At 46.7% G+C, this 12,343-nt stretch overlaps 1 protein-coding gene across 1 annotated transcript in view; it reads right to left on the bottom strand.

Moving 5' to 3' along the window:
* Positions 1-4,774: 4,774 nt before the first annotated feature.
* The window catches only part of GNA12 (G protein subunit alpha 12), a 40,370-nt gene continuing 32,801 nt past the window's right edge, over positions 4,775-12,343 (bottom strand). Inside the window, exon 4 of the mRNA XM_074553259.1 lies at positions 4,775-11,883. Coding sequence (XP_074409360.1) covers positions 11,314-11,883 — 570 coding nt within the window. The 3' untranslated portion in view covers positions 4,775-11,313. The remainder of the gene's footprint in view (positions 11,884-12,343) is intronic.

Genomic DNA, 12,343 nt, shown 5'->3' with positions numbered 1-12,343 from the left:
CCACCAGTTCACACCTATCTCAAGTCCCATGTAGGTGCTTTTGTTTTCTTGGTCTGAAGTTGGCCAGGAAGAGCTCAGCCAGGTCCCCACTAAAGACTGAACATGCTCACACAGGAGCTTGGGCCATCTGAACAAACAGATACCAACAGATTAAACCAGGGCAGCTCCCCCACACAGAGAGCTCTTCTCTGCTTAGCAGTCAGTCCCAGGCACAGATGAGATTTCCCCTCAAACGCTCAGAGTGCTCTGCTCGCTCTCCCACCAGCTGGAGGTTGTGCTGAGCACAGGAGCACAATCCAGGCTGATGGACTCTCATTATGAGCTGAGGGAGAGGGAGGAGATGGGCACAGAGAAAACGAGAAAGATCCCTGGCAGCTCTGCCCCAAAGAGCAGTGTTAGCCTGACAACTGTCTCTTGGCAGACCCTCAAAAGATCTCCTGAAATGCCTCAGTTCAAACAAAGCCAGGCTTGGAGCATGAGCTGGAACTACCCACATCCTCTGCATATTGGCACAGGAGAGGAAACCTTTGGAAACATTTACAGACTCATTGGTTATGAATGTAAAAGGGGAACCACACGTGTGTTCCCCTTTCTGCCTTGGGAAGCGACCACCGTGGCGCTTCCCTCTTCCCACCGAGCAGGACTGGGTGCTGTGCTGGCACCCAGACAGCAAAGCCTCCCTTCCCATGGCCAGGGCACGCTGCTCCTCTCTGCTCCTCCTGCTATTTATAGCCCGAGCTGGAGAGGCTGATGGGGAAGGCTGACCCCTCTCCATCCCTGCTCCCTCAGCCCTGAGCACTGATAACGCTCCCACAGCTCACGGCAACGTGGCTGAGCTCCAAATCTCTCCTGGCTAAAAATACCAGCAGGTAGCATCAGATTCGGTGCAGCTGGGAGAAAGGGGAGATGTTTCCCTCCGAGGAGGCAGCAGCAGCTTTGGCTTCCCAGAGCACTTTGGGGCCCCCACCCCATCAGGGCGGTTCTGCAGCACGAAACAGGAGGACAACTGGAAGACACTGGAAGAACTCCGGAGATTTACACACGCAGGTGAGTAGCAAAGATGGTCTTGCAGTAAATTCAGCTGGGTTCCGGAAACACAAGCGTTTCACATCCGCATGATTCATGCCGGGAGAGAAAGGGAGTTTGGCTCAGGGGCTGATGACGGCAATTCCTGGAAACATTTTCCAGCACAGCCGCGGCTGCCGCCCTCTCCTGGCAGCCACAAAGGTGACGGCTCCTCATCCAAGGCATTCTTCCCAGCAGCAGAAACCTTCCAAGCAAACCCTGCTTGAATTACAAATTCCAGCTCTGCCCCCGAACTCGCTCAGTTGTTGCCTGAACACATTTGCTATTTTAAGCAAGAGATTACTCTCTGTTCAGCCTTGTTTGCTCCTCCTTGATTCTGGGCTGAGTTATTGGGCTGAACTTCAGAAACTTCCCAGAAAGAGGCTCAGGATGACAACCCTGCCCAAGGGAGCAGAGGCAGCTTCCCATCACAAAATTCCAGAGACAGCAGAGTGGGGTGGCACAGAAGGGCTGGCAGAAGTCACAGATGGAGACTCCTTGTGACACCTGGCACATGTGAGTGCTGCTGTGAGAGCAGGAATGGCTGCTGAGAGCTCTTGTGACAGCAAATGGGTATTTTTGACACCATCACCACCACCACTTACCTGCTCAGCTTGTCCACAAGTGCTGCAGGTAAGACATAAATGAGATGGAAACTCAGAGCTCCACCTGGGCAGCTCAGCAGTGCCCACAGGCAAGGGGCAGAAAGTGGCTGAAAACACTTGCAAGTTCTTCAGCAGCTGGAGGAGAAAGTCCCTGCAATATTCCACGGCAGGGTTTGGTCATGTGAAGACATTACTCCTCTTCACAGAGCAAAGGTTTCCTGCAGGGTCTGTGAGCAGCCCTTTGCCCCAGCCCACAGCAGTGAAAGGCCTGGAGGCAGCTGGGTCACAGAGGAACAAACCACTGGCCCAGGTTACACTGAAAATGAAGGTTATAACCAGAACCAAAGCACAAAAGCACAGTTCCTACCTCTCTCTGCATGTACCAGAGCTGCAGGGAGGGCAGACAACAGCTGGCACAGGAATAAGCAGTCGGCCAAACTGAAGGTAAGCCCCTAAATGAGATTTCCTGCATGTTAAGCAGCAGGTTCCTGGGGAAATCCTTCTACTTGGAAAGGTGTGGGGACATACCTTGCAGCTAATGAGCAGCTGAGTAAGCTGTGGAACAGAAATCCAGATGAGATAATTAGGAGTCACTCTAAAAGGTCAGGCTGTGGATCAACCATCAGGAAGGAGCAGGGTGCTCTATATGTAAATCCAACATGCAGAAATCACTTGCAGGGCAGCAGCCAGGCCTGGGGCTGGTTACAGAAGGCCCAGGAGCAGTTCCTGTGTGAGGCAGGCAGGTCTGGGTGCTCCCTGTGCAGCAGCTCAGCCACAGCCTGGAGAGCCTTTGGCAGAAGAGAGGCAGGGGAAGGAAAGGGGCACTCAGATGGGCAGGGACAGAGGGACACAGTGCCAGCAGCCTGCCCCACGCTCCATGGGCATGGCCCAGGGCCCTGGAAGGCACTGCTGGTGCTCCTCTGGCTTGTGGTGACAGGCAGACCATGAATCCTGCACCTGAGCCACCTTCAGGAGATGCCCCAGCAGAACCAGCACCTCCTCCTGCAGCTGCTGCTGGGTCCCATGTAAGAACCCCTAAAACCCAGCACAGATCCATGCTGGGCTCCTGAGGCTCAGAGCATCTCCCAAACCACACCATCCTGTGGCCACCTGCAGCACCCTGCCCCACCAAGGCAGCCCAGCCTCACCCTTCTGCCCCAAGCTCAAGGACACTTGTTTTGAAGCAATTTCTGAAGTCTAATGCTGAACATAGTAAAAACCAGGCTTTTAATAGCTTTACGAGCTCATAAAGACAAATATCTTCTCCCAAGAATAAACAGGCAGAACATTCCACTGCTGCTCTGCAAACAAGGACTTGCTGGAGCTGAAGGGAGAGGGGAGACAAAGGCACTGTCCAGAGGGAAAAAAACCCAGCACAATTAAAAACTCCATGCTCTTTACTAGTTAGGGGTGCAATTACCTCCAACAGTTTGCAAGGGTGGGAGAGGAAAAAGCAGCACATACATTTCATCAGCATGATCACTTTGTGATTTAACAGTGGCTGTGACCACCTCTCCCCTAAAAATGGAACTTCTCACTGAAATCTGCTTCTGCTGTGCAACACTGAGGCTTTAAGGGAAAGCTACTTTTGGTAAAAAATCCCTGAGCACTCACCCTAATTAACCCTTCCTGCCTTAACACCACACAGCTTCCTATGATCCAGTCAGTCCTGGGAAGAGTGGCAAGAAATTTGGGATTAGTAACTGAGCAAACTTCCTCCCAGTCTGTAAGGATAATGAGATACCAGGCTGGAGCTAGAGACCACAAGGATTTATTTAATTTCTCTCCTCAAAGAGTTCTAAGGAATACTTTAATATTACTATAACCAGCCCAAACCTTACACCTTGTACACTTGAGCAAAAACACAAGCTATACTTTGCATTTTAGAGCAGCCTCTCCCTGGGGAAACAGACATGCTTTCCCTTTTATCTTCAGTGTTGGATTACTGAAATTGCAGAAGAGATACTCTGGTTGTGAGCAGGGAGTTGTGCTGCTCCTGGGAAGGTAATTCCAAGACAATTTATGGAGTTTGGGCTCTCCCTGGGGCACAAGCACTCACTGGCACTGAACAAACCCACCTGCAGAACCAACTGCTGCAGCTCTGCTCTTATGGAGCAGCATCTGCACAGCTGAGCCAGGGAAGGGCATCCCACAGCAACATCTGGGCCCCAAAAGGGACACTCTGCTCCACAGAGCTCACCAAAGAGATCCCCTGGAGCTGCTGCTGAGAGCTTTTCAGGTTACAGTGACCACACCTGGGCACCTTCTGCTACAGCAAACTGAATTTGCAATTGCTGCTCAGCACAGATGCTGAACACTGGCAATAAACCCCACCTGAAAGGGCCCCCAGCTCCAGGGACAGAGGCAGCCACTCCTGATGCAGCTGAAGAGCTGCAGTTGTTGATAGAAAGGACCAAAAATGCTGCATGAAGTGTTTCAAGCTGTGCACTGGCAGTGGAAATGACTTGGCATTAACAGGTTACACCAGAAACAATCAAACTGGCCACAGAAATCTGCCAGATGTGACCTTTGGAAGTGAGGGAGGGTGAGGTGAGGTTAATGGCATTCCCAAGAGCTCTGGCAGCACAGGAGGGCAGTGCTGTGTGACAGGGACACTGGTGACCCTCGAAGGTTCTGCTGTGCTCCCAGACAGGGCCTGGCCCTGGGGAAGGCCAATGGCTATTTATTAGCCCCCATGGCTATTTATTATCACATCCTACACAGCACTGAGGGATCTCCAACAGGTGCTCCCATCTCTATAGGCCCAATTCTGTTCCCTTGCTGAGCCCACAATACATCAGCAAAGTCCAGCTGTGCCTCCCCTCCCACCTCCCAGCAGTGCAAATCCCCCAGCCCCAAATGAAGGAGCTCCAAGTTTCACTCAGGTTAATGAGCCACCAGCCTGAGCTCCTGGACACACTCAGAAGAATGATTCCAACCAGGACTGGAGGAGTGGGAGATACCTAAAGGTTACAGACTGAGATTTCATGGCACTTCCATCCAGTCCATGCTGCTGTTTGTTTAAAATGCAACTCTCTCACAGAAAAAAAATGTAATAAATAAAAAAGTCACCTCAAAATCTGTTGAAAGATAAAACCCATAGGAACAGTATAACAAGTCAAGTTTTAATAGATTTATAAAATTCATATATACAAAACAGTAAACTAAGTCACCAAAGCTATAAAATACACTTTTTACACATCACAATATAATTTTATCTAGTACACAGTTTTCATAAGTTGAAACTATGACAGCAAGTAGCTGCTTCTATCACGGATGCTGTTTTGGTGCTAGAAAGACACTTATGTGAGCAGTCTGGGACTGTGCTTTTACTTTATGCATTTTCCACCTTCTTTTAGTTTGTCACTGTTTTTAAAGTACTTTCCTGTGAATTGTTAAGAAAATTAAGGCTAAACTCAGGCCTTTCTTGCCCAATGTAGTGAACTGGTTTAAAAAAGACTGATATTGCATAGTATGTGTGTTAATGCATAGGCACCAGAGAGCAAGTACATTGCAGAATAAAAGATAACATCACTTGGCTTCCTAAGCTATGTGGTTGTGCCACAGATAACCTGGTGTTTTGTCAGTTTGTTTTGTACATTTTGATTCCACAAACAAGACAACTCCTCTCTAGAGTGAGAAACACCAGCACTGTTCAGTGGAGTCTCCAGAAACACCTTTTAATCTGTATCGTCAATTCAAGCCCATTCCACATTCCAGACAACACAACTGGAGGAACTCCCCCTGTCCCACAGAGGGTCAAAGGCTCCAATGCACACAGGACTCTGAACACACCTCTCCAAACCTAAGTCCACCAAGCACCTTCCCAAGCCTTGTGAGCTCCCAGCAGATCCTTCCTCCCCCAGCCCCTGCTCCCTTCCAGCTCCTCTCACCTCTGTGCCCAACCACCTGCACAAGAGATCGCTGGGCAGTGACAGCAGAGAAGTTGTGCTGCTCAAAACCTGCCACCTCCCTCAAAAGATGCTCTCTCAGGTCCTACTTATTAAAGAAATGTTGCTCTCCATCAGTTGTAGTTGTTGTTCAAAGAATGGAAACAGTTTCTTACCTTCTTGTGCTCTGGTGTCTTGAAGAAAGTTTAAGCAGCCGTCAGGAGGGAGTAATGCACTGTCTGGCCAGAGATCTGCATACTGCATTTTATCAAAATTGAGTTTTAGCACCCAGTGATGAACAGATGAAGAGAGAGATTTGCAATGGCAGGGCCAGCCTTGCCAGCCTGCTGCTCTTAATTCACAGCCAAGGGCTCTCTGGAGTCACTCAAAGCTTTTGGGTCAGTGCAGATGGCATTCACTTCAATACAGCCTTCAAGCACCATCAGCTTTTGGCATCTGCTTAGACACTAGCTCCCCTCTCCTGCTCCCCTCCAACATACTTTGGCTTTTTTATTTTACCAGAATGCCCACCTTGGAAGTTAGTGCTGCTCTTTTTCCCCCCTCTATTCTCACACCAGACAGAAGATCCAACCTTCAGTCCCAGGCCAAGAGCTGGGCTGGGACAGCTCCTCAAGCCAGGCACAGAACCACCAGCACTGACAATCTAGAACCTCCACACTCCCCACCCAGTAAAACACGAGCATATCAACACACAGACAAACTTGAACACTGCTTTCCAAATGCCATTGTCAAGATAAAAACATCAGGGATGGAGCTGGACTGCCCAAGCACCAAGGTGAGCAAAGAGGCAGCATCACCTGGTTAGCAGAGAGGCAGTGTCAGCTCCAAATCTCCTGGCTTTACTCATTTCCATCTATGCAAAAAAAGATTAGTGTTAAACAAAGAAGTGCCCACGTCACAGCACAAAGCAGAGATCACCCCAGCTAATTACAAAACAGGCATTACCAAAAAGCACTAGGTCCTGCATTACCAATTACTCCTCACTGGGCTCGACAGCCCTCACCTAGAGCTGTGTGGAGTCAGCATTAACTCAGAACAAGCCTGGCCCAGACCACGCCAGTCTTCCTGATCCATCATGGATGCTCCCTACAAAAACTGTTAAAAGCTCATTTACAAAAGTAGGCACAGATGTTTTATAGCTGCTACTGAAACACCCCACCCAGCACTTTGTGTTACAGAATTACAGAGTATGAGGTAAAGAGTTGGCAGTGCTAAGTTAAACCCCTGACTACACCACGTGATTTTATACTAGAGAGAGAACAGAGAAGAGGGAACTGCTCAACTTACAGCTCTCATCATGAGCTCAGTGTTTGGTTTACATGACAAACTGCACTGTGTGGAGGTGTTGTTGCATATCATGTTTGTCTCTCAAGCTGGCACACATCAAATCACCCATCAATGCAGCAGGTACTCCTGAAAATCTGATGACAGAAGCCAAGCTAAGTCAGGTGTCCAAACTCACTGCTTGAAAATCAGAGGGGCCTTTTAGAGAAATCCTCTAGGTCCATGCACAAAAGGATTTTTCCCCCAGAAATAAAGTACACATATAGAAAAGACTCCAAAACATAAGTTAATATAAGTTAAAACATAGTTAATACAAAGACAGCCAAATAAAGGCAGCAGAGGACCTGTTTTCTAAAGTGTTGTTCTGTGGAAGGCAGCTGTCTGTCACTAATGAGAGCTGCTGGGTTCTTCAGTGGTACCACATCTGCTCTTGAACTGCTCTAATTCTACATTTCTCTGCAGATCACAGTAACCAGGATGGGGATTCCCAGAGGGAATGAGGCCACGGGGATGGGGGCAACACATGGGCAGGATGGGACACACTCCAAATGCACCACTTTCCACACCAAACGCCACTTCAGCTGTCCTAGGGGAATTATAGATTTGTCTCCAGTGCCATGTACAAATGAGCTCTTCCTACTCCACTCCCCTATGGTTTATTTGCCATTACTTTCTCTACTCTGCCTGCCTGGCTGCAGCTCAGCTTTACCTGCCTCAGAGGCCTGGGAATGGTCATCTCCAGGAGCTTCTTTCTTGTAACATGCCTAGCTCTAGGTTCTACACAGCAGCAATTAAAAACATTAAATACATTATCAAGTTAATAAGTCAAATAATCTAGGCTGCCATATTAAATAAGATCCATTCTCTGCATGAAACTGAAAGCATCTTTGAGCTGTAAAACTGAGTGGCCAGTAATTTCAATTCCAGAACCACCATTAGGTCATTTTCAACATTAACAACTATTTCCTTCCTTCAAAGTGACAAGTGCCTATTGAATATGTCACTTACAGAAAACCACCCATCCTTTTTAGCTCCACCAAGTCACCTTGCAATGCATCTAAGGAGTGCTCAGAGCCTGCCAGCACTGCAGGAGTGCTGACACACTCTGTTAGCTCAACACTTGTTTTGAGGACAACAAACACAAAGTAGTGTTGGAAAAATGACTCCCATTTCGTTTTTCTGTTTAAACTCCAGGTTTATGTAAGTCTCTGCCCCAACCACAGGCTGCAAGAGTTTCCTCTCTTTGTCCTCAGGAGAAACAACCCCTCTGCAACATTCTGTCACTGACCCCGGGTGTCAGGAGGGACAGCAAAAAGCTGCTTTTTTCTTTAAAAAAAAAAGTTCTTGTTCAAGGTCTCCATCTGATCATCATCCTGCCTGTGACCCATTTCCTGACCAGCCAAATGAACAATAAGCCTATAAAACTAACAAAAAAAGATGTTCTCTCCAGCTGTGTTTACCTGCAAAGTTCTCCAGGATGTCACTTAAAATAAAGTTTTCTATTTGTTTCTGGTGAAAGGACTAAGCAACTGAGCAGGCCTGTCCCTAGAAGTGTGAACAACCTCATCTACCCAATTCACTGATTTACCACAATGTGATTTTCTGGCTTTATTATGCTACAACTTTCCTTGGAAAATCCCCCAAGCCCCCTCAGCTGTGGCAAGAAGAGTATTTTGCAGAGAAAGCTGACAGTTCAAAAAGACCCCCAAGTCCTTTTAACTCACAGGCCAGCTCCTCTGCAAACTTGGGAAGTGCTTGAATTTTGCAAGGAGAGTTTCCTGACCTGGTTCCTGGTGTGATCCATCACTATCCAAACCTGACAGGAACTCTGCACCCACAGAGCCAAAACATGGATTTTCACCTGCAGCCCCACACTCAGCCCCATTTCATCAATTAAAACAAGAAAGGCAATAATGGGCCCAAGGTGGGCAAATTGGTTCCCTAAAACTGACTTAGTGTGCAAAACTGCCATATCACACACACACACAAAAAAAAGCAGCTGAGAGCTCAGAGTGAGATCTCTCATGCTGTTTCTTTTCCAGGTGAAGATTTTAAGTTATTTAAAATATAAGTTGCATCATTAGCTCTGTTGAAGGGTAAATCCATAAGGTGACTAAAGATACAAACCCATGGATGAATGTCAAAAGAAAAACAGAACAGAAATTCCATGCTATGCCTCCCAGGTAAAACTACAGTAGATTCAGACACCAAACTGAGGTAATTCTTGAGAAAAAATACAGTTGAAAGGGAATGTTTAACTAATTTGAGAAAACAAGCATAATATTAACTCATCTGGAAAACTCAGTGAAAGAATAAAGCTCACAGCAAACTAAGAACTAAAGTCAAGTCAACCTAGAAGTCAGGTGAGCCCACAACTGCCTCCTCTTTCCCAGTGTCTTGTGTGAAGTGAAAACCACTACCAAAACTCAGAAAACATCTGAAAGCTTTGAAAGCAGCCTCAGTCTTCAGCCAAACAAATGGGCTCACAGAAACCAACCTTATGTGATGAGTAAACTTGTTTTGCATCCCGCTGTGGTGAAACATTTTCCTTTTCAAATGTAATAATCTGAAGATTTTTTTCCCCTATCTGAATATTAGTCACGTAACATTCTTCCCCTTCAAGGCTAAAAATTAATAAATATTTAAAAGACAGAGTTGGTCCTGGCAAAATAAGACTTGTTACAAGGAAGCTAATTCCTGTTTAAGTTTGCTGAAATTTAAGTTAGGTTTTCCCATCTGCAACTTTTCAGTGGCTTCTTACGTCGATTCAGGCACTGAAACAGCCACAGCTTTTCCACTCTGGAGCCTGCACAAGGAAAGCCAGGAGGCTGCTACATCAGGAAACTACACAAAAATACTGATATGAACATCTGCAAGCTTCAGAGGGGAAGAAAGATTCCAGATTTTATCCAAATTAACATGAAAGGACAACGGAACAGGACTTTTCTTTGACCACATTTCCCATGGGATTACCAGCTGAAGTAAAACTTTGCTTGTTTTGACATGCCATTACAGGCTCAAAGGGGAAAAGAACTCCAGGGACTTTTTATGCTGACTTTTTATGGGTACAAACAGCCCTTCAGGTTTTATCCTTGGATAAAAACTATGACAAAAATTGCACAGTAAACTATGTTTGAGTTATCTAAAGGATAGCCCTACAATATCTTCGTTTGTCCATGTACCCCACTGCAGTAGAAAAGATTCAATGTCTGTACACAGAAAAGGCACCTGGCAGAGATTGAGAGCACAAGGAAATTTGGAGTTCACACCCAAATTTTTCACAGCCTCTTGCCATTTTACACCCAAAGCACTGCCCAAAGGGGTGACTCCAACCCCAGCTGTGCTCTGAGTTCCATGTGCATCACTACAGGCTGAAGATCCCATTAAGACACAGATTAAAGGCTGATTTTACAGCAAGGTCTTGCTGTCCAAATCCATCAGTGCAGCTGGAAAGCTGGGATCTCCAGGGTGTTCATTCTTCCTACAAGGTCAGCTGTTGGAACTAATCAAGCAGCTGCTGTGCTACCAAAACCTTTGCTTAGAGAGTTTAATCAGCTTCTAAACTGTTGAGTTCAGATGAAGCCCTGGCACATGAGATACTGAACCTTCACAAACGCTGCCCCCACTGTGGGTGTGAGGGCAGTGCTAGCTGGCCATGGAGCTCATCTCCCTTGAGCAGCCACTGTGCAGATACATGGCTGGGTGCTCCAGCACAGGCTGCTGCACCAAGGAAATCAGTTTTCCATGATGGAACACCCTCCAAGCATAGTGCAAAATAAACCCTTCTCCAAATCAGCGAGGCCTCAAGTCCCCATCCCATTTACTCCAACATGAGTTTCCTCACACAGTTCTAGGCTTCTCCCTCAGGAGACTCATGCAAAACCTTCAGACAAGAGCTGTGCATCCACCTTGGGAGGTGGATTCTAGACCCCTGGCAGAGCTGAACACACACACAAGACCTGGTTATACTCCTAAGGGTTAAGAATGGAACCTCCATTAACATTCTCCAATACAGCTGCCAATCTCATCATGTTTAGATTAGTTTGATCGATTCAGCACCTCCAAACTACAAAAAAAAAGGCAGTTTGTACAATTAGTGTCTGAAAAATGAGCGCATTCATTGGAAACGTGTCTTCCATCCATGGTTTGTCAGAGATTTCTGTTCTCCAAGAAGGCAGACGGTGGTTGTGTCATTCAGCGTTCCAAACTCGGTACAGAACCTACCAGGGCCAGGTTTCAGTAGTGTTTTAGTCCAAATGATTCAGTAGCTAACATCAACACGACTCCTCCGGCCTAGAGCTCCTCTGTTTGGACTGGCTAGTGTACAGCATTCCTGAGCCAAGGAATTCGCACGGGCCCCGCGCCGCACGCACGGCCCACAAAGAAAGGATCAAAAACTCCGATGGAACCCTCCAGCGAAATTCCAACAGAGCAGGGGCTGCTCTCCTTCACTGCAGCATGATGTCCTTGAGGTTCTCCTGCAGGATGGTGTCCTTGACGGCGTGGAACACGAAGCGGATGTTCTCCGTGTCGATGGCCGTGGTGAAGTGGTGGAACAGGGGCTTGCTGCGGTTCCGCCGCTTCCTGTCGAAGCACTGCACCAGGTAACGCTGCACGTCCTCCAGGCGGTGAGGGTCGCCCTTGAAGTCCGAGAAATACTTCTTAATGCTCACAGTCTTGACCTTCTCCACCAGAAGGTCCATCTTGTTGAGGAATAGGATAATGGAAACGTTAAAGAAAAGCTTGTTGTTGACTATTGTCTCAAAGATATTCATGGACTCCACGAGTCTGTTTGTGCGCCTGTCTTCCATGAGGACCTGGTCGTATTCGCTGGAGGAGACCATGAACAAAATGGAAGTTATTCCATCAAAGCACTGGAACCATTTTTGACGCTGAGATCTCTGTCCCCCTACATCCACCATCTTGAAAGGAATTTTTTTAATGATGAAATCATGCTCTACTATCCCCTTGGTGGCTTTTCTGGCCAGCAAAATATCTTGTTTGCTGGGGAAATAGTTCTGTAAAAGAAAGGAGAGAAGTGTCAAAAAAAGTCCTTCAAAAATTATGGCTAATGCCTGAATACTGAATGAATGGGTAAAATCACCAAGAGCTGCTTTTAAATTTAAATATTATCAGATAAAGAATGAATACTCAGCTTTAAAACATTGGCCTCCTGACCATTTAGCTCAACCCTTCAGTTAACAGCTACAGAGGATCCTGAGACATATGAGAACAAAAATAAAGGACTAATTCACTACTTCACACTTTCATCCATCAAGCCTCTTGGTTTAAGATTGAAATGCATTTTTTCATCATGAAATTCTTAGCTACAGTGTTACTGCCACTTAGGTAGCATTCAATAAAGCACATCAAATTATCACTAAAAGGTGTGTTTTTTTCAAATGTAGCTTTTCCACAGTTCATTACTCTCACAAGGACCATCTTGAAACCTTTACTGGAAATTCTTCTTCCAGGTTC

Source organism: Zonotrichia albicollis, chromosome 16 (assembly GCF_047830755.1).
Source record: "Zonotrichia albicollis isolate bZonAlb1 chromosome 16, bZonAlb1.hap1, whole genome shotgun sequence".
Lineage (NCBI taxonomy): Eukaryota > Metazoa > Chordata > Aves > Passeriformes > Passerellidae > Zonotrichia > Zonotrichia albicollis.
Note: the sequence above shows the minus strand (reverse complement) of the source record. Positions and strands in the feature narration are given on the sequence as shown.